General features: G+C 43.1%; 1 protein-coding gene across 1 annotated transcript; it reads left to right on the forward strand.

Moving 5' to 3' along the window:
• Positions 1-221: 221 nt before the first annotated feature.
• Positions 222-21,621, forward strand: IHO1 (interactor of HORMAD1 1; the record flags this gene model as incomplete). The annotated part of the gene is made up of 7 exons (XM_082004584.1): positions 222-277; positions 7,785-7,944; positions 9,295-9,452; positions 11,297-11,345; positions 12,002-12,089; positions 19,419-19,522; positions 20,314-21,621. 7 exons carry the CDS (start codon positions 222-224, stop codon positions 21,619-21,621), a joined length of 1,923 nt encoding a protein of 640 aa, XP_081860710.1.
• Between the last annotated feature and the right edge of the window lie 1,329 nt (positions 21,622-22,950).

Genomic DNA, 22,950 nt, shown 5'->3' on the forward strand with positions numbered 1-22,950 from the left:
CCCTCAGCCTGCAGGGCCGTGTCCCCTGCCAGGCTCCCCCCACGGCGAGGGGGCTCAGGGGGACGCTGCCCCCTGAGCGGGGCTTATCCTCTCTCTCCATTCTCCTCCTCGCTGCAGGGGAGCGTGGCAGCATGGCTGCTGCGGGGTAGGAGAGGCTGTGAGCGCCGGGGCCATGGTGAGGGCTGGGAGCTCCCAGCGAGGGTGTCAGCTGTGAAAAAAACATGAATTTTAACGTCTGGAATATCAAGGAGATGTTGAGCACGCCGACAGCCACTGGGTGAGCTTGGGCCCCAGGGCGGGTAGGAAAGATCATGAGGAAATTGTCTATAAAATTAAACACTTTGGGTCTTTGATAGTGACTGGGTGAAACTCATCTAGAATTGATCTATGGTTAATTACAGTCTGGTTAATGGTGGCTAATTAGCCTACTCTGTGATCCTGTTTGTGCCTGCATTGCTTCCAGCCTGCCAGGCACCACGGTAGATCCACCATTGCCAGGAATTTAAAAACCAACATCGGCTGAAAGCTGTTCTCTGGTTTATTCAGGGTTTATTCAGGGAAGTCTTGTGGCCTATCTACGTCTAATTAGATAAGTCAAATGTTCCCTCTTGCCTTGTGCAGAGCGTAGATAAAATTAATCGTGATTTGCAATATTGTTACACATTATGTAATTCTAAAATTATCCCATATACTGCATTTATAGGCGTGGCTTAATTTTTTCCCCAGCAGAAGTCAAAGAGCAACTAGAATTCCCCACATCTACAATATCTATTGAAACAGCAGATATTATTTGGAGAGAAAATACGTAAGATAGGCTGCATTTTTTACCGCAGAGGATCACATGGCTAAAAAACACGGCAAGATTTATCCCTTTGACTCTGGAGAAGCTAATTGATGAATTTAGTCCTCTGAGCCTCTGTTAAACAGCACACTTACATAACTAACTGTTGTTCAGATTTACAGTTTTAGTCCTACTGTCTCTTTGGCCTGATGTTACTACGATGATGGATGATAATGAAAACTTAATAGTAGTTTCCTTGCCCATTATAAAAATACTTGTCATATATATATGAATTGATTGAATTTTGCACAGATGCAGGGGTCGAAGGGGAGCCAATTCAGGGAAAAGCATGTTTATATCTGTCATGGTTTTGTCTTCATAAATATGCATAGCATAATTCTATTGTCTTCTTGGTACCTGCAGGTTTCTTTTGTTTTTAAATTTAATTTTCAAGAAATTACTTCTAAGTAGTTTGAAAAACTGTGGCTTTCATTCTGGTTAGAGCAGGGGAAATTTAGAGAATATATATATATAAAAAATAATATTGTATGTAATGATAATAATATTTATATATTAGGTATAACTATATATAATATAGTTTTTTGCATATATAAAACATTCTGTGGAGTCATGCAATAGGAAAGGAAATGAGTGGAAGAAATACAGGTGCCATTTTGGAAAGGGATCATTTTATTTCCTTTATCCTCCAAAGTAACCTGTCAGCTACAAAGCTTTCCCTTTTAACTCATTTATTAATGCAGGAAGAAAATACAGGCAAGATTTTAACACCCACTCTTCAGCATTCCACATTTTTTGCAAGTTCAAATGGGTCAAACAGGGCATAAACCATTACTGAAAATGTAGCTGGGTTTTTGGAGGAGTTAAGGAGAAGGAGAAAGTTCTCAGGAGGAAAACTGACTTTTTCTAAAGGAAAAAAAAATTACTCATAGGAGCGTGTGCATGTGTGTGTGTATTTGAAATAAGGGGAAAGGGGTTGATTTTCTCACCTCAGCAGGGTATGTTATATAATCCCCACAACACTGTCTTTCAGGGAACTTTAAAAATGAAACAAAATCAGCCTATAATCTAGGGAGGGTATGAATCACACTGTGAGCTCTTTGCAAGTTTGACTCAGGGTGTTACTTCTGAGAGCAGCTGCCACCAGGTCTTTAAGAAATGCAGAGCTCCGGTGACACAATACCCTCATGGCAGCGGTTCTGCAGAAGCTCGAGGTTGCTCTGGGTTTTATTTGTTATCAGTCATACGCACACGTGCTTCTTCGTAACTGCTAGCAGCCTGAGAAATAGGATGGGGAACCAAAGCCCCTGTTTTTCCTGTTTTTATGAATGAATATTGACATAATAGAGATCCTAGAAACGCAGGAGAAGGCAGATTATCTAGTTGGACGCTGTAATATCAGGGTGCCAGTTATTTAAGAAGGTGGGAGGAGGTCATACGGATAGAATGACAGCTGTATGGTGGAAAAAGCTTGGACTCAATTTAAGTGTATCAATAAATGACACAATTTTTGTGGATTGAAATGCCACACTTAATTAGGGAAAGTGTCACGTTAGAGCAGCGCTGCTGGTTGCCCAGCCAGAAGGGCAGGTGAAGAAAGATCGCAGAGCATGTGAGAACAGGAGCCGCAAAAGCAGTGACGCTTCAATCACCTTTTTATCGATTGGGTAAGCGTCACCGGGCCGTCATGCTGAAAGCACATTTTCAGACACCATAAACACCTGCCTCAGCCAGGGAACCCACAGGGGAACTGATGTATCTTGCCTTGGTCCCGAGCTGAGCACAAAACCCACATTCAGGGTATTACTCTTGTGGTGCTGCCAGGAGTGTGACAGTGGTGAACTGGAGTTAACATCTCTGGAACAGCAGCAGAAGCCCAAAAATCCACTACTGTTTCATTTCAAAAAAAGACACTGACATAGTAATAAGGAAGGTCGTTCAAAGGGAATTAAACTGGACAGCTAAAAGTGTTAAATGTTTGCCTGAGGCATAGAGATTATTTAGACCTCATGTTGAAGCTCACAACAAATGCGTACCAGCTATCAGATCAGACACAACAAGGACCAGTGCTGGACTGGCATGGTAAAGATGACTACTGAAAATGAGAAGGCATCCTTCAAGAAATAAAAGACAATTAAAAAATAGAAAAATAGAAACCAATATATTATGATTTTAAATTGAAGTTACCAGAATTTTCTTGTTCCATGAGAAAAGCAATAACTTGCTAAAGGCATAAAAGCTACTAATATACCTACTGCCAAAGACATCAGAAGGAGAAAGCCTGCCAGAGAGTGTGTAAGGGCAATATATGATGAAAATATTAAAGCGGCATTCAAAAGGGATGCTGTAAGTTAAGGCCTACTCGGGCCACTACTCTCCATGGCTTATTTCTACTGTTGAGAAAAAACTTCCAAATTTGACAGCCTCATTCAATCCATTATCCCACGAAATTCCATCCCACATAGCAGAGCCACATATTTTGAAAAGGTCCCAGAATAAACAGAAAATGGAGACCGGCAGGACAAAAACCAAGGGAGCAGCCATAAAAATCCTGAGCCTCGGAGGAGTGAGAAACTGGGGGCGGAAGTGTGGGCTGGAAGATGGCTTCAGACTGGGGGGGCAAAAACCCCTGTCTCCAAGATGTCTAATTCTTAATATGGTCAGGGATACGTTTTGTGTAAGTAAACAGGGGCTACTCCGGGGAAATCCCAATCTCCTCCTAAGGAAAAGGCCCTGCTACCCCGTGACCGGCGACCGGCTCAGGACAAAAGGCTAACATGGTTTCCAAGGTGAGGAACATCTGGGCGGTATTGAATCACAGCCAAATGAATAATGGAGTGGCTCAGAGAAAGCAAAAATTACCTTGAGGATTTAAAACAAGACCAGAAGGACTTAGAGCCTGAAATCTGGAAACTGGAGGCAGTGTTTGAACTGAATAACTGAGAGGGATTTTGTTGTGGTTAATGCATTAGGGCCAGTGCCAAAATCTGTTTGTAGAAATTCCTTTTAGGATATGGCGCAAATGATTTGCAGCAAGCAGGTCGTGCTGTTCCTGAGGACAGAAAACAGAATAATCATTTTATGCTGTGGCCATTCCCAGTGAAGAGCTGGCAAATGGCTGGAAGCAGCAATAGCAGCTAAACCTCCTTGATTTAAATTCCTCCAGGCCCCTGGATGCTGAAGTTCCTTTGCACTCAAAGCCAGCGCTGATCCTTGCTCACTTGCTGAACACATTGGCAGGCAGCAAACAGTGACAACGAGAGCAGCATGGCAGAGCTAGAGACAGTTCCTGTAGATATAGCCTAAAGCCAGGAGGAAGAGCAGGTGACAGCAGCTCCCAGAATTTCTGCTGGATTTGTTGTGATGCAGCCCTGGTCACTAAATGAGGAGGAGCAGAAAGGGCTGGGAGAGGAATCTGGAGAAGAGGAACTTTATTGCACTGATCCTACTCAAGATTACTACCGGGAGAAAAAGATCTCTTCTTCTTGGGTAAAGAGGCTTTACTGCACTTTGAAGAGATGTGTGAGGAAGGTGTAAGTGAGCTTCACCCACAGTGCTTGCGAAGAAGGGGGATGTTGGCACAGGTTCAGTGGGGGCAACAGAACCAAATAAAATCACTTACAGCAGCACCACAGATAAATGTTATTTTACAAATTGTAGAAGACTCAGTTTTCTCTTCCAACTGACTCTTAAAACTTGTTGGTGATGCCTAAGGATGGATCCAAACAACAAAGTAAAAATTGTTTTTACGGACCAATAAGGCCTATGACAATTTATAGTTATGAATTTTTAGCTTGTCAATGCCCCTAGAAACACCTAGGAAACATAGGAAGAGGGTGTTTATCGCGTGCTGTGTTTCTCTTGGTATGTTGTGTCTGACAGCTGTTTGGGGGCAAGGAAGAACATTTGAATAAAAGGTGAACGTTTGCATATGGTTGTGCTAAAATATTTGAAAGCGGAAATTGGAACTTAGAAAAATGAAAGAGGCTCCCAAAAGATCTAACTTCTGTGGAGGGGGAATTCCCACTGACAACAGGGAAACTGAGACTCTGAAGGACTAGCTGACTCCCCAGATATGCAGAGAGCTGCAGATTTTTTAGATCACGCTCATATTACAGAAAGGGTTGAGTTGCCAATATTGCAATACCTTGCGTAAAGTCAGGTGGGAAAAAGAAACGGTTCCATCAGTCAGCAGAGGATGATTTAGCATTTTTTGGAGCTGACAAGAACTTACAATGGCACTTGTCATATATCTAAAGCTGGTTTTGCTTTGGATGCGCGTGCTAGTGCCAATACCATAGGAACACTTGTGCACGAATGCATGAACAACTCAGGGAATGGCTTGTGTTAGCAGAAAGCTAAAAGTTCTCCTGAGGTAAACTACTGCATTACCTAGGAGGACTTCTAACAGGGATTAAATATCTAGGATGTTTCCTTGCTGTTTATAAGGAAGGGTTTATATTTAGGATGGGGCATGCATCCCTGCAGCTCAGGCATCCTGAAGGGAATGGAGCTGTGCTTGCCTGATCGTGGCTCTGATCACAGATCTGGTTGTGGTTGTCTGATCTCGCCATCAGGGTTAGGCCTGGGCCAAGTGTGGCCAGGCTGATGTCTTGCCCAGATGGTCTTGTTAGCAAATGAATTACCAGCAGTCTTAAGCAAGGGAGAATGAAATGCATTGCTCAGGGAAATACTCTGGGAGTGTATTCAAAGAGGTATCTGTTTTGTCTCCTGCCCCTCATTTGCAGAAGTGCCATCATTTCTAAACCAGCCAGTGAGATAGTGGACTTAAGACAGAAAAATTAGGCTCCAGAGCAGTCGACAGCCACCTTTGGTCACAGTGTCAGTGCAGAGTAAGCCTAGAAAGTCACTTGGCTCATAAAGTCCTCTTGACTCAATACTCCTCAAAATACCACTCATAAAACTCTTTGTTATAGGAATCTTTGTACTTCAGGCATTAAGTAATGTGAAGGGACTGAGAAAAGGAGCAGGTTATGGGCTGTGGTATTCACCACACTTTCAAAGTATGTTTGACAGGACAGTAAAGGACATAGGTATTATAAAAACACTTCCTTAAACTGAGAGGGAGCTTTTTTGGCTAGAAGACAGGAGTATTTAGAAAACTGGTGCAGGAGATGTGATATTCACATCGCAAGCAGGGGTCCTGCCCATGTGGGGTCATGGCAGCCCATGTGCTCATGTCTCTGCCTGACATGCTGGCTGTAGATTAAGATTTTTTTTCTTTTTTTTTTACAAAGCTTAGCTGAGATGGAAACAAGAAGCTGTGCTAGTAAAAGTTGTATTCAGATTTCTTGCCTAGTAGATTTTGGGTCCAGAGACAGATTAAGGGAGAAGTTTTGAATTCAGACAGATATACCAGGCTTTTTGAGAATCCAGAAACCCATAACTCATCTATTTTTGCCTGTGGCTCAGTGTACTCAGCGAGCTCAAAGCCAAAAGTATTAATACGATATTGTCACTGACACCACTATATAATAAAAACAGAGACTGAGCAGTTTAAGTTCTGCTACTAAATCCCTTCCCTGTCGTGTGCATGATGTTTGGGATCCTTCCAAAACTGGGGATTAACCCAACACATCACTGCTGATAAATGTTGGGTGATCATCTTTTGTTATACACATGATTTAGTCTCCTGTTCCTTCTCCTTTACTTACATGATTTGATATAGAAGTAAAACACTGCATAAGAGTCTTTTTCATTAATTTTGGTCTGTAATTGCCAATTCCAAAGGCAGCAACACATCGCTCCATTTTGGTAGCTTAAAAAACTGCAAAAACGGAGAGTATAAGCCTGGCCCAGCTTTTCTTAAGTTTGGACCTAGTCTAAGCACTTCATCAGACCTTTTGGACGTGGAACAATGGAATAGCGATTGTGTGAAAAATGAAAAAAGTCTGTATCTTTGCTAGCAAAAAATTGAAGCCTGCCTCTGACACAATGCACAGCGGTGCAGCTGTGTGGTGAAACCCTTGTCTGAGGGAAGCTGGTATCGTGCCATGATCCTAGTCCATAAAGCAGTAGAAGCCAAGTCTCTGAAGAGGAGTAGAATCAGAGCAACATAGCACAAAGTCAAGGCTAGCCAGAAAAGGCTTATTTAGGCAATGCTTAGGGGAAAGAAGAGAACTTTTGAGTAGCATGTTATTATGTTTGAAATATTTCTAACAATTCAGATCAATTTGTCCAGCCATATGCTACCCATTTATTTGTTGTGCATCAGACTTAAGGCATCTGGAGAATAAATGCCCAAGAAATGTCAACTATCAGGCAGAAAGGTTTACTTTGTTGGAAGTCCCTTCCAAATAAGCCGAGGAGCATCTGATTTACAACAGAAATTATTATTCAGAGTAGTGAAAAGGGAGAGACCTGACACTTGCTAGGAGCAAACTCCAAGGTGTCCTTTAAACTAGGACTGACTGACTAGGCAGCTAGGATGAACTAAATTAGGTGGCCGGTCCTAGTTTCGGTCTTCTGTCTGCAGGACGTGCTGGAGAAATACATTCACTGAGAGGGTGATCAGGCATTGGAACAGGCTGCCCAGGGAGGTGGTGGAGTCGCCGTCTCTGGAAGTGTTCAAAAAATGTGTGGATGTGGTGCTTCAGGACATGGTTTAGGGGACATGGTGGCGCTGGATTAATGGTTGGACTTGATGATCTTAAGCAAGGGAGAAAGGTGCTTTCCAACCTAGTGATTCTGTGATTCTGTGATTCACCCCTCCAAGGTGAATGCAGAGCTACCACACTGCATTTGTTTGGATGTGGCAGTTTAAGATAAGCCAGTTGGCTTTGTGTAGCAAAAATACACTGTTAAACATTATCCAGTTATAGGGACAGTACACTCCGAGTGGAGAGTGAAAATGAACATGTTGGGGTGGGCCATGCTTGAACGGTTCCAGCAGGTCATGTAGGGAATTCTGTTGGGCTTTTTAATTGCTCCAGACTCATTCACAACCCACTCTGCCCCATTTCAGGCCTAATAAGTTTTCCATCCGGAGCAGCGCTCATAGCGACTACTCGAGTTTGAGCGATTCTCAGCTGCTCTTCGGCTCCCAGTTCTGCCCAGAGAATGTGCAGTCGGCAGTGGCGCCGCTGGAGCTGAGCACGCAGCTGGGACAGCACAACTCCCAGGACGTGAGTCTTGCTCTCATTCAGCCCTGTGCAGGCACACAGCCACCATTTAAAGTTAATGGAAAATGCTGAAATCAGGTGGTAACATTTGCAAATGTTAGTAACTGCTGAAATCAGGTTATCTTCTTTATACATATACATATTTACTGTGACTAGAAAAAGTAGCAGCATTGTCAGCTGAAAACCTAGTATTTATAACAGATTGCTATAAATTATTATTGATAGGTGTTATTTCCTTAATTCATTTTTTAATTACTGAAATGATATAAAATTATTCTCAGGCTAATGTCTTTAGACCACCTAGCTAAGGTAGAGTATTCCATCTATCCCTCTTTGAAAAATACTGTGTTTCTCTGCAGAGGTATTCAGTATTTACTTCCATTGGCTGAAAATTACCTTGCTGTATTGTTGTTATGGAAAATGCTTGAACGATTTGGGATTAAGAGCTTCTATGCTCAGAATCTTTCTCCTATAGCACGTGGTTTCTGATGTTACCAGCCTCACTGAAATAGTTCCTGCACTGTCAACAGAGAGCATGAGATCCAAATGAAGACACCTGAGAGCAAAGATTAGGAAAGAGTAGTGGTGCCAGCTTGGTGGCCTTAGGCTGTACTTCAGTTCCAGATCCTATCTGCTGTCCTCTGCATTTTGCTGAGGATCTTGTCCATTAACTGCAGAAGCTTTTCATCAGACACAAAAAAAGAAATTCACTCTTCATGATGACAGAAGAAAATTCAATAGAATTTGCATTTTCTTTTTTTTAAGGAAAAGGCATTTCCATTTTGGTCACACAGTGTCTGGAAAGTTTGTGGAATGAAGGTCTTTACAGCTTGCATATTAATATTAAATTTCTAGTTCTGAAATACATATTGAAGCATGTGAAAAACTCATCTACAGTCTGGTGATGTTGCTAGTTGGCAGCAAAATTATGTCATCCACCAGGAAATTCAATAGGATTTTCTTTAGATTCCTGTACAGGGAGCTCCCACTGACATCTTTAACTTTTCCACAATTCCAGGAACACGGGAATTCATTTATAGTCTCTGTGTTGAGCATACACAAAAAAAATCTGCACACCTGATGATCACAACCAACTGAAAATGCTCAAGATGAGAGAAAAGCCTGAGTCCGGACGAATTCAGGCTGAGTCTCACTTCCACAGGGAGTCAATCTAACTAGGCACACTAAGTGAGCCATAATCTCATGAAATTCTTAATCTCCTCGTCCAATCTAATCTGTCACATCCAATCACTGTGATCTCTGTCTGCAAAGCACTTGATAAACAATTTTTTTTTCTCACTAATGTTCTGATTATTTTTATACTTCAACATTTTTCTTTCTTTTGTGCAACAGAGCGAGCCCAGCATTTTTACCAAATACCAGACAAAACCACAGTTATTTGATGAAGATACAAAAGAAAAAGGTTCATTTAATTTTGCTGCAGGAAGAGTGAAAAGTGTCTTGGAAAATTTTGAAGTGAATAAGAACAAAATAAAGGACAAATATGATCGGTATGTAGACATCCATTGGAAATTCTTTCTGTGCTGGTGGTTATCACTCCCTGCAGTTCCCTCTTCCCCTCTTAAAAGTCATACATGACAAAGCTGCATATTTCTCCAAGAAAAATATCTTTTCAGGTTTTAAATAATCTCTGATTGGAAAGAGTCACAGGATAAGAGAATAGGGTTTATTTGCAATGTGATTTATGTAACACACTCAGACATAAGCCACAAGGAACAACAAAACTCTAACCTGAATTTACCTTTGTCCTTCTTTATGTAATCAGCAGGGGTTTTTTTTCTGTATTCTCTGCGAAAGCCCATATTTCTCAAAATTTTATACACTGTTGTTGGGACTGATCGAAGGGACTCTGAGGACGGCCTTCACATTTAGGCCAGATGAAAAGATTGCCAATCATACTTGTGGAAGGTGCAATGATTACACCTTTATAAATCTGCATGTATCTCTAGAATTTTTCTTGTATACAAGATTTTTACATCTTTTTTTTTTTTGGTAACAGACAAGTGTAATTTGGTAATGTAATTTGCTTCTGCTCTTTGTCAGATGTTAAGAATTAAATGTACCTGTAGGTCCTAAAAGACTTTAAGGAACAAGCTAACTGTTTCAAGCTCCAAAATGAAAGATGGCACACTCCTCAGTGCACCTATAAATAATTCTTAGTGCTGCACATTTTGTAATGTAACACCCAAAGTGAAATGCATTTTTATTAAAAGCCTTTGATCAAATCAGGCTACGTATCTGTTTCTCTTTTGCAATGGGCACTATGCTTCTGATAAGGCAAAATTTTATTCTTATTAGAGAAGAGGAAGATTTTTGTAAGTGAATTATGAGAAATGAACAAATAGTTTTAAATGTTTAGGCAGAACTCTTAATTATTCTTTATTTCTTCTTTAAATGAATTATGCTACTTCCTACACTCCAGACACTCCCAGATTAGAAACCTGTTTATAGAAATAGCTATATTATCTTTACAAAGATAAATGTATAATTTATCCATTTGTATCCCCCGCAAGTTTGACTAATAAAATTAATATCTTCCTTTCCATAAGGCTAGAAATATTTCAGAAGCTCTGCCTAATTCTCATAACTAGACTCTACCTGGCCTCCACCTTTTGGTTGTTACAATTTGGATCACTAAATGATTGATTTAAAATGACCTGGTTCATCAGAGAAGAAAAAGGTTATCACTTTGCTTAGCAACCATCCTTGCATTTTGGTTTGATGGGTTAATCATGAATATAGCCTGGTTGCTTGCTCAGCTTAAAAGGATGGATAGCAGAAACCACACGCATAATCTCAGGAGAAAAGGATTTGCAGTATTTGCTCTTCCTGGCCTGGGCTTTGTTGATGCTGAAGCTTTTCCCATGTTTTTCCTACAGTTATTTTAGTCCAAATACAATACCCATGTATCCCAGCAACTGGCAAGTCACCTCCACCAAGGCTGGGTCTTTCCGGAGCAAATAGTGTTGTGGTGGTAACACCCCAGCAGCTAATGGACAGTTGTGTAAGTGCCAACTAAATCTTTCAAGAAAGGCACAAATGCTAAGGCAAAAATGGGACAGTTAAAAAAATAATAATTTCATGTATATGATATAATGAATGTGTACATTATTTTTTTCTTACTTTACATAGCAGAATCCATACTTTCCTAAAACAAGTAAGGTGACTTGAAAGGGTTATGCCCCCTGAAGTAAGCACGTTTCTGTGCTTACATGATGCACTAGGCTATGCCTTGCAGTGTCTCATGTTTCAGGTTTATTGTGATCTTTTCAAATTCCTGTCTATTTCAGTATCTTACGTATCTGTTTTATACCTTTTGGTTTTTTCATTTTAGTGAGGTTTTAAGCACCTTTATCTCCAGTATCAAAGACAGTCTTCAAGAGGTAAGTTATATTAAATTGAGAGTGCAGAATAATGAAGAGTTAGAAATGCTACAGAACATTCACCTCCTCTCATTTACTGTGCTGATATTTGAATTCTTACACTGTTTGTCTTGAGCATTCAAATACTTTAAGCCAACATTTGTCAATTTTTTCACATATACCATTGACTTTGTGGCCTGGCCTTAGGGTCAAGGTCTTTAGGCCCTTGCCTCAGGGTCAACAATGGAATTTCTCTGGGTCCCAGGAGCAAGAGCAGGCTGTAATGGCTGTCTGCAAATATCAATTCTTTTTTCCTTCTTCCTGAAGAAAGTGGTCTACTCTTGGGAATAAGTCAATGTGGTCTTACAGTCTGAAGGTGAAGATGTCTCCCTCAATAATTTTGGAATTAATTTGATTAATGTTGTTATTTTTTTACAGATTAGTATCTCTATTTCAAAATCTGTTAAGACTTCTGCAACATTTCATGAGCCTTTTGAGCCATTCCAGATGTCCTTTGGGGTTGCAACCAACATCTGGACAAACTGTTTCAAGCGACATATAAATAACCATTTTTCACGCTGTTCCATGCCACGAGTTGCAGTTGTCATTCTGTGGCATTTGGGGCAAACAAAGAAAGGGCAATGTATTCATTTTCTCGTTTACCTTTGTTTTTGCAGTTGCAAGCATGCTTGGGCAAGTTTGAAGAAATGTTCGATTCAAGAAATAAATCCATTTTGGTTCACCTTGAAACCATTTCCAAGACACGTAAGTTCTTTCTGTATTTCTGTTAACAGCAGAGGGCACAGTCAAACTGCTGAATGTCAGCATGTCGTCTGCAAGCTGGGGTGAACTAGGCAAGTCATGCCACTCACAGCTGCTCTGCATAAGGGAGAAGAGCAAACAAGACTACACTTTGGACTACACTTGTTTTTCCGTTCTCACTCTTTTGGATTCTCCTTTTCTTTGTCTCTTGCACTTTGTCAAAAGAACTCGGGTGATGCGTGCCCAGACACCATGCGTGCATAGATAAATGCACCTCTGTGTTTTTGTGTTCTGTCTGGAGTATGACTGTTTTTAGACTATCTGGAGCACTAATGGAATACATAGTAAAAATAACTTAGATATTTATATCCTGAGTATCCAGTTTCAGTTTTTAAGGCTTTCTCAGAGTTTCACGTGTTAGTTTGAAGTCTTCCGTCTCTCCTCTACACTTGAAATTATTATATTTTAGATATGAGCAAAACTGGTGCTAATGATTTCTGAGGTAAGAAGCAAGTAGTGAAGCACAATTTTGCCATGATAAAAAAGTGACCTCCCAGAAAAGCCAATAATGTAAAATACTTTTGAACAGCTCCATCTCTGAAGTGGCTGGTTACAGCAGTCTTTACTGAGGAATGTGCTTCAGAGAAATTGTTTCTAATTTGGCTTAGATCTGAGCCTTTAGGAGTGCATTAATTTTTCACGCTAGCATTTTTTTTAAGCACCCTGTCACAACTCTGCTCTGTGCTTGCCCTGCCCTGTGCAAGAGCAAGAGGCCAGATTTAACACATGAAAGAAATGTGAAGTGAGCTATACCTTGTGAGTGCAAGTGCTTCACAAAAGCACTGTAAAATTTATTGTGTGGTAAAATGTGGCTTTTACAAAGCACAGCTTTGACAGGTACCCTTTAAGTCAACACAGCCCTCTCAGGCAAAAAGTGGAGTCTGGTGCATTCTTTGCGAGGCCGTGATAGCCTGTACGTTTGAAATACCAATCTTGTTATATTAAGAACACTCCCTTGCTGTGCTTGGCAAGTGGTCTTGGAGGGACCTTAATGTAAGCAAGAATCTGTCTGCTTTGGCCAGCACAACAAGCTTCCTATTATGTGTTTGCCCATCTCCTAATTACTTCAGTGCCTCAACTTGTCCACTCTGAGGCAGGACTTTGCTGAATTTTGTATACCTCTTGCACACAAATTGTTGTCATGGCACTGAAAATCAAATCTGTTGTTCACAGTTCCCCCTCTTCATTCCATACCATTTGCTCAGCTGTCCTGCTTCTTCTCCATACCCGTTTTAAATAAATCTGCCTTGAATGAAATGAGAAACCTCCCAGAGGTGCCTGCCGCTAGATTTTCAAAGCAATTGAAAAGAAAAATTGGCACTTTCTCTAATGCATCATGCTGCAGAATGTTGAATACATAATGAAAATCATCACACTCTCCACAATGTTGTTCTTTTTATATTTCTGGGAGGTTCATCTGTCACTGGTTAATTGCTGATAAACACTGCCATTTGACTGGTATCACAGTGATGGATAATTAAGTTCCCACTAAATAAATACTTGCATTAGTGCCTTGAAAAGATCCCAGCTGAGGCAATTTCCTTGAGAAACTGGTATAAAATTCCTAAACTCAGGTGATAAAAAGCGAAATTCAGAGCTGATAAAGCACTGAATGCCAGTGGCTGAAGATACAGTACCTTGGGATGTGGGTTACATGGTACAGGCATGTTAAATCATGGGCAGTGGAGGATTTCACACGTTAAGAGAGGAATGCAAAAGATGAGAGCTTCTCTCCAAAGAGAGTAGTACATCAGGACATTCAAACGGCTCTGAAAAGCAAAGAAAGGTGGAACTTGAAATCAAGTCCATCTTTGTTAAAAGCATATAACGAGTATCACAGGCCTCATTTAGAGCAGTGGGTAGCAAGCACATTTGGCACAGTCTCCATAGTCACTGGGCGAGAACAAAACAGAAAATATTTTTCAAAATATATTTCCAAAGCATTACCAAATGCTGCTGGGCAAGCGTGCTCTATGCATTAAGATAAAAAAGTGTTCTCTTCTGAGTGTTTGTCCGTATGTGCTTGTACACAGTGGATAGAGCTGTGTCTGGCACTGGAGATGAGATAACGTTTGCCTGAGCAGCTTCCGCAGAGGCACAGCTGCTCTACTCCTTGCACACATCTTGGTGTGCTGTGCACAGGGATGTAGAGAGGCAAACAGACCTAATGTCCTCAGTTCTTCCACTTTATACAGAGTTTCTCTGGTTGACTTGCCTGCTTATCATTTGCACTTTATTTCTGGCTTCAGCTCCTCTAACTCACTTCTTTTTATATTTTTCTAATTTTCATTTATATACCCACACTGCTATCTAAACCTTTCTATTTTTTTAATACAAATCCCAATTTCCACAGCTCAGCCCTCTCTGAACTGCTTTGCTTTTCTGGTATCTGGTAGTTCCAGCTGTGACAACTCATAACACCTTGACTTCATTGCAAATGAGAAGCATATTCCCAGCCAGCATACCACAGCCAACCCTCTGACCCTCCTGTCAGCAAGGGTGACAAAATAAGGTGCAATATGTCCCTTACAGAGATATGAGCTGATGCAATTCTCTGACAAAATCCAGTGCCTGGCAGGCAGTTTTCAAACATGGATTGCTTCAAGATCCCCCGGCCCAGCAGCTGCTGGCAAAGTTTCTAGTGGAATGCACTGTGTTTATAATGGTGTGATGTGAGCTTGTTTACTGTGAACAGTATGGGCTGGGCTGGGTGACTGCCTTATGTTCTGTGTGGATTGAAAAGTCAAAAGGTTTAAAAGTGGTAAAAGAAATGCCTTTCCCATGCAGATGCAGCTGTGCAGTGACAGGCAATGAAAGTTGAGGTGAGGGACTTAACTAGACTCCAAAACACCTCGGCATGGATGGTCAGAGGATGTGTGCTTGTCTTGGCAACTACTGAAACCCCTCGTTGTCGCACTTCAGGGCTTCGGGCACTATCTGCCTTAGAGCAGGCTGAGATCAGGGGCAGCTCATCCCACAGTCCCCCGATGCAGATGTCTTCTGCTGGACCCAGGCTTAAGCAGACACAAACCTGACAGCCAGCTACTCAGGGTATGTCCAAGCAGGGTGCAGCCGTGGCAGACCGTATGTCTCACCCACTGGCACAGCTCAGTTACTGCCCAGGAGAAAATACAGAGCTCTGCTGAGCTCCATAGCTGGCTTCCCTGCTTGTGTCTCACTGGGTTTATATCAGCTCCTATTTTCCCTGCTGAACTTGGGCACGGAGGAACCGACATCCCTCCAAAGAGTTATTTAAAGCCTCTGCGCTGTCAGTGCCAATATAAGGATGAGTTGCATAGACGATGATAGATAGGCATCAGAAGCAGTTGCTGTTTAATATTCCTTGGCTGGGAGGCTGACACTCCCTCCCTTGGCTGTTCAGACTCTAGTTTTCAGTTGTTGGGAGTGCAGATGCACCTGAGTGCAGGCTGATTTGTGGGGAACCCTCTGCAGTACAGAGTGGCAGACCTACCCCGAGGTCCTACAGCCTTTTATCTCATGCCAGACTTCAGATTCCATATGTTATTAATGTAAACCAGTAGCATCTGAAGAAAATGGTACAGCAAATCAAAACACAGCGATGTTCCAGGTTGTAAAAAACTGCTTTGTTTAGAGTAAAATACTGTAAGAGAGGCACAAGTCTGTGCATAAGCCACCCATTAACCAAGTAAAGATTTTTCCTCTATGATCAAGTTATTCAATAACAATCTGCTGCAGGGTTTATTTGAAGAAAACTTTCTCTGTAGCAGCCATTCTTGATCATTTTCAAAGACAAGAGACTTGACTAACAGGGTCCTTGATCTGATCTCATTTGGCCATCTCAATGCCTTTTTTTAAAATCTAGATTAACGCTCATTTTTATTTTGTTTAATAATGTTTAACAAGTCTGAACACTCCTCTGGTATGGAAGCCAGAGAGGGAAGGAGAGTGCCCCTCCTTTGTACCGATGGGTTTTTTTCTGCAGAATACTCCTACACGTACAAATGAAACATGTTCAAAAGACTGGCTGTTGGTTGCTTGCCTGCAGCACACTGTGCTGAGTCAAACGTATGTGCAGATCACAAGCCCAGTGGATGCAGCGCTATTTTTAAACTGAGGATACCATGTTGTAGAAGAACAGACAGACCAGGGAAATCAGAAAGTTTTAAAAATAATTCTGAACTAAAATTAATCTATGGGGAAGAGCAGCAAGTCGAGGTATGCTTGATGATGCCAGCCTTCCTATATCCTCAGTATGTAGAGATGGAAGGTGATGAAGTGCTCCATGAAAGGAGCTTCCTCCTTCAGTCACTGCTGCTTTCCTCCTCTTTATAGGCTTGAGGCCAGGAGGGGGCTGGCAGGGTCCCCAAAAAACTAATCTCGTATTGCAGGTAGCCCTTAGGTCTAACCAGAGAGATACAAAGTCTAAAAGGGTCCACTCAAACGTTCACTCCACCATTACAAACCTATTCTGCAAGCCACAGCTTTCCTCCAGGGATTTGTAAAAAAGTCTAAGTCTGTCAGAGCAAAAGACTAAAAGCTTAAAAACAGCAGTGAGAAAGCAGCGCCAACCAAATTACCCCTAACAGTAGAGAGCTTATTAGTCTAAATATGTGCAGAATCCTCAGAAATCAGCCACGCTCTTATGGACAAAAAGGCAAAGCCATGTGGTGATGGGCATCCTGAAGAAATGGAGAAATTCCCCCCAAGCCTAGGTCTGGGAGGTGGTTTAACTCAATGCTGTGTGAGGAAGACACATGGACAAGGCAACTGCAGGGATCCTTCTCCCAGATGTGCCCAAACATCGCTCCTTTGGAGAAAGGCAAATAAAGATAAAAATACAGCTTGGCATAGGGGGTCCCTGCTGCCGAGAGGCAGCTCTCAGCAAGCACCCCATCCCTCGAGTGTTGGCCTCACTGCACCTGAGCAGCAGCACCTCCAGCTCCAAGCCACCAGACACCTCTGGTTTGCCTGGCTGCATAAGCCAAACGTTTTCAATCTCCTTTCATAAGAGGAGATTATCATCTAAGAACTTAATTATCTTGTAGCTTTTCTCTGCACGTGTCCCAGTTCAATCTCTTTTTTTTCTTTGCACGTAGACAGCTGGGACTGTGTGTGGGCTCCCAGCCACCCCGGGGTGCACAGCAGTTCCTGTCAGCCGGAGCCTGCGCACCGCTGCACGCCACGCTGCCCTGTCTCACCTGTAGTCCCTGGTGCTGGCATTTGCATCTTTGTGTCACCTGCTAATTACCTAAATGCTGGCTTTTGCACCCAGGTGACTATGGCAGATTTTAAGCAGGTCTTGAGGAGAACCTTCCAGAGCCGCCTTGTCCTTTCATGCTACCCCTCTCAAGAGCTGATGTCTTTCCTTTAATTGAGGCTTATCTACTTCATTTTTCTCAGCTTTTTTCATATTACATGACAACTTCCATGAAACGCTTTGTTTGAATCTATGGAAAGGCCACTGCATTGCCTTTGTCTAAGAAGTCATCTATCATATCCTAGTGTATTACATTAGTCAGGTACAATCCGCCTTTTATAAGATCTTGTTCCATTTCCCTCCATGTCTTTGAGTACTCTTTCCCTTAAGGTCTATTCTAAAACCTTGCACAATATGAGAACAAACTTCTAAGCCCATAATTGCTCAGATCTCTTTCCTTTCTTCCTTCCCAAATGTACCCTTTTATAATGTCCCTGTTTTTTTTACAGAAACAAAGCCTGTACAATCACTTTCTGCCTGCTTCTCCCTAATAGCTTTTAACTCTTTGACCATTCTATCTAGAGTTTGACAGAAGGGCAGAGCTCACTAAGATAATTAAGTCCCTGCAAGTTTAAAAAATAGCTGGGCAGGAGGAGAAGAGATCCCGAGTGCTCTGCAGCTCTGCAGCCTGTGAGCACACCTCTCTGGGGCAAGGGGTGCTGCACTGAAGAGCTGAGATAAATACTCCACGTGCAGGAATAGCTTCAGCTGGGCTCTTGGCTCTGCCAACACCAAAGTCAATCAAACACATTGGATCTGTAGCAAAAAAGGATTAATTAATTGCAGAGTTCATGTAGCCACTTGTTGGAACAGAGGCTTTATTCTGATTTTTCTCAGGTGCGCAGTGCTAGTCCAGGACTCCAGAGTTTCTGTTATCCCAGCCTGTTGGCTTGGTAGCACTCTGTTTTAGCAGGAGTGCTTTGCATCCTGTTCTGTTCCAACCGTCCAACATTTCACCCCAGCCCTCCCATCTGTACACACCTTCCTATGCTGTTCACAAGAAAGACCAGACATGTTTAGTGAACAGCTCTTTCTCTCCATCCTAATTTATCATTTTAAAGGAAGACTTCTGTAAGATTGCTAAGGATTTTTCATCTCCACATACGCTGCAGACTGTGTTCCCAGGCTGTAGTTTGTTAGGCAGTGGTGCCTGTAAGAATAATTGCAGCTGCATTTGGGGAGTTATATTATTGTCCAATCATATAATAAAAATTCCTATTTTTTATCAGTTTTTCAACAAGACTGACTGAAACCAAGAGCATCTTTCTCCAATTTAAAACCCTCCCAGGGTCCATGCCCCCACAGGACACTGCTGGGGCCCCCACTGCCTTCCAGCGTTCCAGCTGCAGCTGCCCAAGCGCTGGGCACAGCTGCCTGGTTCAGACGGTTTCTGTCCCCATCTCTTCCTGTGCCCAGCAACTGGAAATCCCAATTCTTTTCACACTCCTTCATAATTCCCCACTATCCCTTCAGGCAGCTTCCCTTCACTTACCAGCCTCCTGTGCATTTCTGGCATGTATTCTCCAGTTGTACTTCTTAGACATGAACCTCTTGCATCTCCATCCTGTTACCAGCAATACTATTCCTGTCACATGTTCAAGCTCCCATTTACCATCAGCTGGTTCCAGAAGAAGGTTGGTTATACTGCGGTGGGTCAGCTATATTGGGGTCTCCCTCCCCTGGCCATGCTTGTTGGCAGACAACTAAGCCTCATCCTCTTTGCTTTGAGCCAACCAAGTTTTGCAGCTTCACGTAGCCTTTCATCTCCAGATGCCATATTAATAGAGCACAATAAATGAGGTTTGGCCTATACGCAGCATCTTATACATTTCAAGTGCTTTGCATTAAACATCTACCCTATTGTTCATCACTTGGGGCTCGGGGAGATCTCAGTGGGCGAATCACTATGGTTGCACAGCACAGTGAAGTATTTCATGCCAAGCCGTGGAGGAAGCAGCAATAGCATTGACAGTACCTTATTCACGTTTACAAATGAAAGGCCAAAAGTGTATTTTATTGATTTCCCTGTTTAGTGCAAGATGCTCTTCAAAGTCACTGTGGCTCGGTGCTGAAAGCTCTGACAGATAAAAGCCAAACGGAGCAGGCGCTGCTGGAGATGGAGAGGAGACTTGCAGCCGTAAGTGCAGAAATTAATCTTTTATTCTGAATCTTCATTCTGAATGTCTCTCGCTTCTTCAAAATATTAACTGAATATTAAATTGCCTTTGAATGGTGGATTATAAAGTAGACTGCTCCTGTTATAATGGAGGGGGAAAGACATATTAAAGTGCTAATTCTAGGCTAGATACTGACTGATGCTTACCCAAGCGCTGGCTGACAGTGCTGTAAGTTCTTGATGAAACCCTGGTCGGTGAGAGGAGCCCCACAGAGCCCTGTCGTGGCAGGACATGATGGAGCACTGCTTCCTCACCTGGCAGATGCCTTTGCTGGAGGAAGTGGTGCAGTGCGTGCCTGCGAGGGAAGAGCATCTCATAGAAGTGCAGTGCCTTGTCCCTTCAGCTGGATGGTTTCCCAGGGAAAGGAAAAAAAGAGATGAAAAAAGAACAAGTGGGTCTCAGAGACAAAAGAATGAACTGCCAGAGACCTCCTGGACAGGTCTGGTTTCTCCCAAGACGCTGCTGCAAGAATCGCTTTTGGCAAGTATGTGTCATGCTGGCGTGTGAGAAGGCAGCGCTCCTGGGAGAGGGATCACACAGGGGGTTAGGGGTATACCCCAATCCCAAACCTCTCACTTTTTTGGGACAGTTTGAGAATATATATTGCACAGGGAGATACAGATTGCTGATCTTTGGGACGATACTCAATTTAAGGGGTCTAACTGGCATCTAGTACCTAAAAGTTTCTTGTTTGGATATTTTTGCACCTTTTAATGCTTTACTGCTTCTGCTCTGCTCGCTGTCTCCCCAGAAAGATATGGAGATTTTGGATGTGAAATCCAGTGTCCAGCTGCTGAAGGAGGGTCTGGAGTCGCTGCCAGCTCAGCTGAGTGATCAGCACCTGAAGCTGTGTGAAGAACTAGGCTTCCTGAAGCTCCCGAACACCTTAGCTGAGCTGCACACATTCGTTTCCAGTGCCAGACTCACCCCACACATGGCAAATAACTCTTCCCAGACCTCCCCTGGCCTGTGCCAGGGCTGCGCTCTGGGCGAGGAAAACGCACGCTGGCAGCGCTGCCGAGTCAGGGGGGCCTGCAGCTCCTCGAGCGGGTCTCAGCCCCCCCGCATGGCAGTGGGGGAGCAGCACGGAGACTCCCCTGTGAGGAAGCAGGTCACTGGGGACAGCACACCTAAGGGTGACCTAAACACAGCTTCAGGAGGGAAAGTCTGCCCCATTGCTACAGCAGCCTGTGGCAGAGAAAATACCTCTTTGCAGGAGGTGAAATATGGTTCGGAAACACAGAGCTGCGCTAACCATCCTTGCGTGTGCTGCGCTAACAGTCACTTTTTGGGGAGTAGTCAGAAGAAACACTGTCCTGCATCACAGGAGGTGCCTCTACCAACTCCGCTGAGGAAGGCGGTCAGGAGAGGCACTCGAGGGTTTGAAGTCATGACACTGTCACAACAGAGGCAGCCTCAAGTTTGCCACGTTTCTGTACAAAAAGATATGCCTGGGGGAAAAGACAATAACCTGTCCACAGACCGTGAGGTGGAGAATGCAGCTGTAGGGAGCAAAGCAAAACAGAGGCCAGGAAGGATCCCCTGGAATAAAGCGAAGGGGAGGAAGAAAACGTGCCCCGCTATGAGAAAAGGCGAGCTCTCTCGATGTGCTGACGGTGGGCTGAAGCAAAGGAAGGTAAATGGGACTACTGAGTTGGAAAGTTCCAGAAAAAATTGCTTTCCTAGATACACGGTTGCTCTCAATTTAGGAAGCTCTAACCCGGTTTCTGCAGCTCCCAATCAGCAGATCCTCAGCAGCACTCAGCCGAGGCTTACAAAGAATTTCCCACCTGTGCCATGCTCCAATAAAAACCTGCAAGAACTTGCAGACAAAAGAAAGAGAAGTTTGGAAATTAAAACAAGAGCAAAAGTTTCCAGTATAAAAAGGAATCTCTGGGATTCCTCTCCCCAGGATAATATATTTTCCCTGTGCAGCACAACAGGTGAAAAACAGATGAGCTGCTTCAGTCTCCGAAGCCCTGCACATCCTGCCAATACGCTGGCTCAGCAGAATACGGCCTGTTGCTCTTTAGTTTTTGATAGCGATTATTCCGATTGAAAGGGTTTTGTTTCGCATTTGGAGCCCTCAGTGCAGGCTTGGCCATCTCAGTCGCAGTTTGTTCCACTCGGTGTGTTACCAGCTTAGTCACAGGCAAGGCTCGTGCCCGGATGTTTAAAAGTGTTATTGCCCACTTTGATGTATTGTAAGGGACTATGTGGGATCTGAGCTTGGGAAGCTGATGGGATCTATATCACTTTACCTCCCTGCTCCCAGTGGAGATGCCAAGGGCTCCAGCTACCGTCATGGTTATGCAGCAGAAAAGTACCTGCGGCATCTGCCAAGACGTTCACCGTGGAGGAGACAGAGCACAGACAAGCAGCTCAGTCAGATTTAGCACTGAGATCTACTTGAAACTTTTCAACTAGGTAGATGTAATAATATCTCTGTGGCCAGGGTCTTTGTTCTGTTTCTCACTCATAGTCTCTGTGTTGGTTTGTATGCCTAAAACTTAAGCTTTTTAGCTCCCTAGGCAAGTAGTAGTGTTGTTCTGGTTGAGTTTGATAAGGTTCAGATTTGTCCCAGGAGTTGTTTATGAGCTTTGGACGGAACAGGTTTAGTTGAAGAAAACAAAATCCCAACATCTCAGGTTCATCTACTATTGCATTTCTTCTCCTTTTAGGCTGAAGTTTCTTGGTTTCAGAAAACTCAGGAAATTATTTAGTTTCTGTTTTATTCGTCTCCTGTATCTCTTGGCTAATCAAGAAATTCTCCAAAGTAGACTTTTCAAGGGCGATTGTTCTCAAACAGAAGCCAAAAGACGTGATGTTCAAATTCAGAGGTGAAGTCACTGACGGATAGTTCTCGTCCTTTAGAAACCTGCACCTCTCCAGTCAGGAGTCACTCCAAAATTTTCAAGTCAGAAAGGACCAGCCTGCTCACCTGCACACACCTGGCTGCCGCTTCAGGTATTTGTGTCACGTTTCATTTTTGATCTGGGCTGTTACCAGCAAAAGAAGCATTTCGGTATTGACAAAACATGTTTATTGCCACGAATCCAGCTGGTCCAGCTTTGTCGTCCCGAGGGGGAAGACTGGGATCCCTTTTTCCTGGCTTTAATAAACTCATTGTGTCTTCACCAAAGTCCAGTGTCTGTGTTGGTTTTTCGGGAGAGGCAAGGTCCTGTTTCAGCAGGTGAGCAGGCGGCTGCTCTCTAGCTGTTTAACTCCCCTGGATCGTGGCACCGGGAGGATTTGTTTTTTCATCCCCTCTCTGATGTTTAAGGAAGGAAACCTCCGCCTTTCCATTTTAACATTGGTTCGGTGACGTTAATTGTCAAGGAGAAGGCGATGGGGGCAGGTGTGGGGAGCCCCAGAGCCTTGGGACCGC

Source organism: Phaethon aethereus, assembly GCF_964289735.1.
Source record: "Phaethon aethereus genome assembly, chromosome: 11".
NCBI classification, from domain to species: Eukaryota; Metazoa; Chordata; class Aves; order Phaethontiformes; family Phaethontidae; genus Phaethon; species Phaethon aethereus.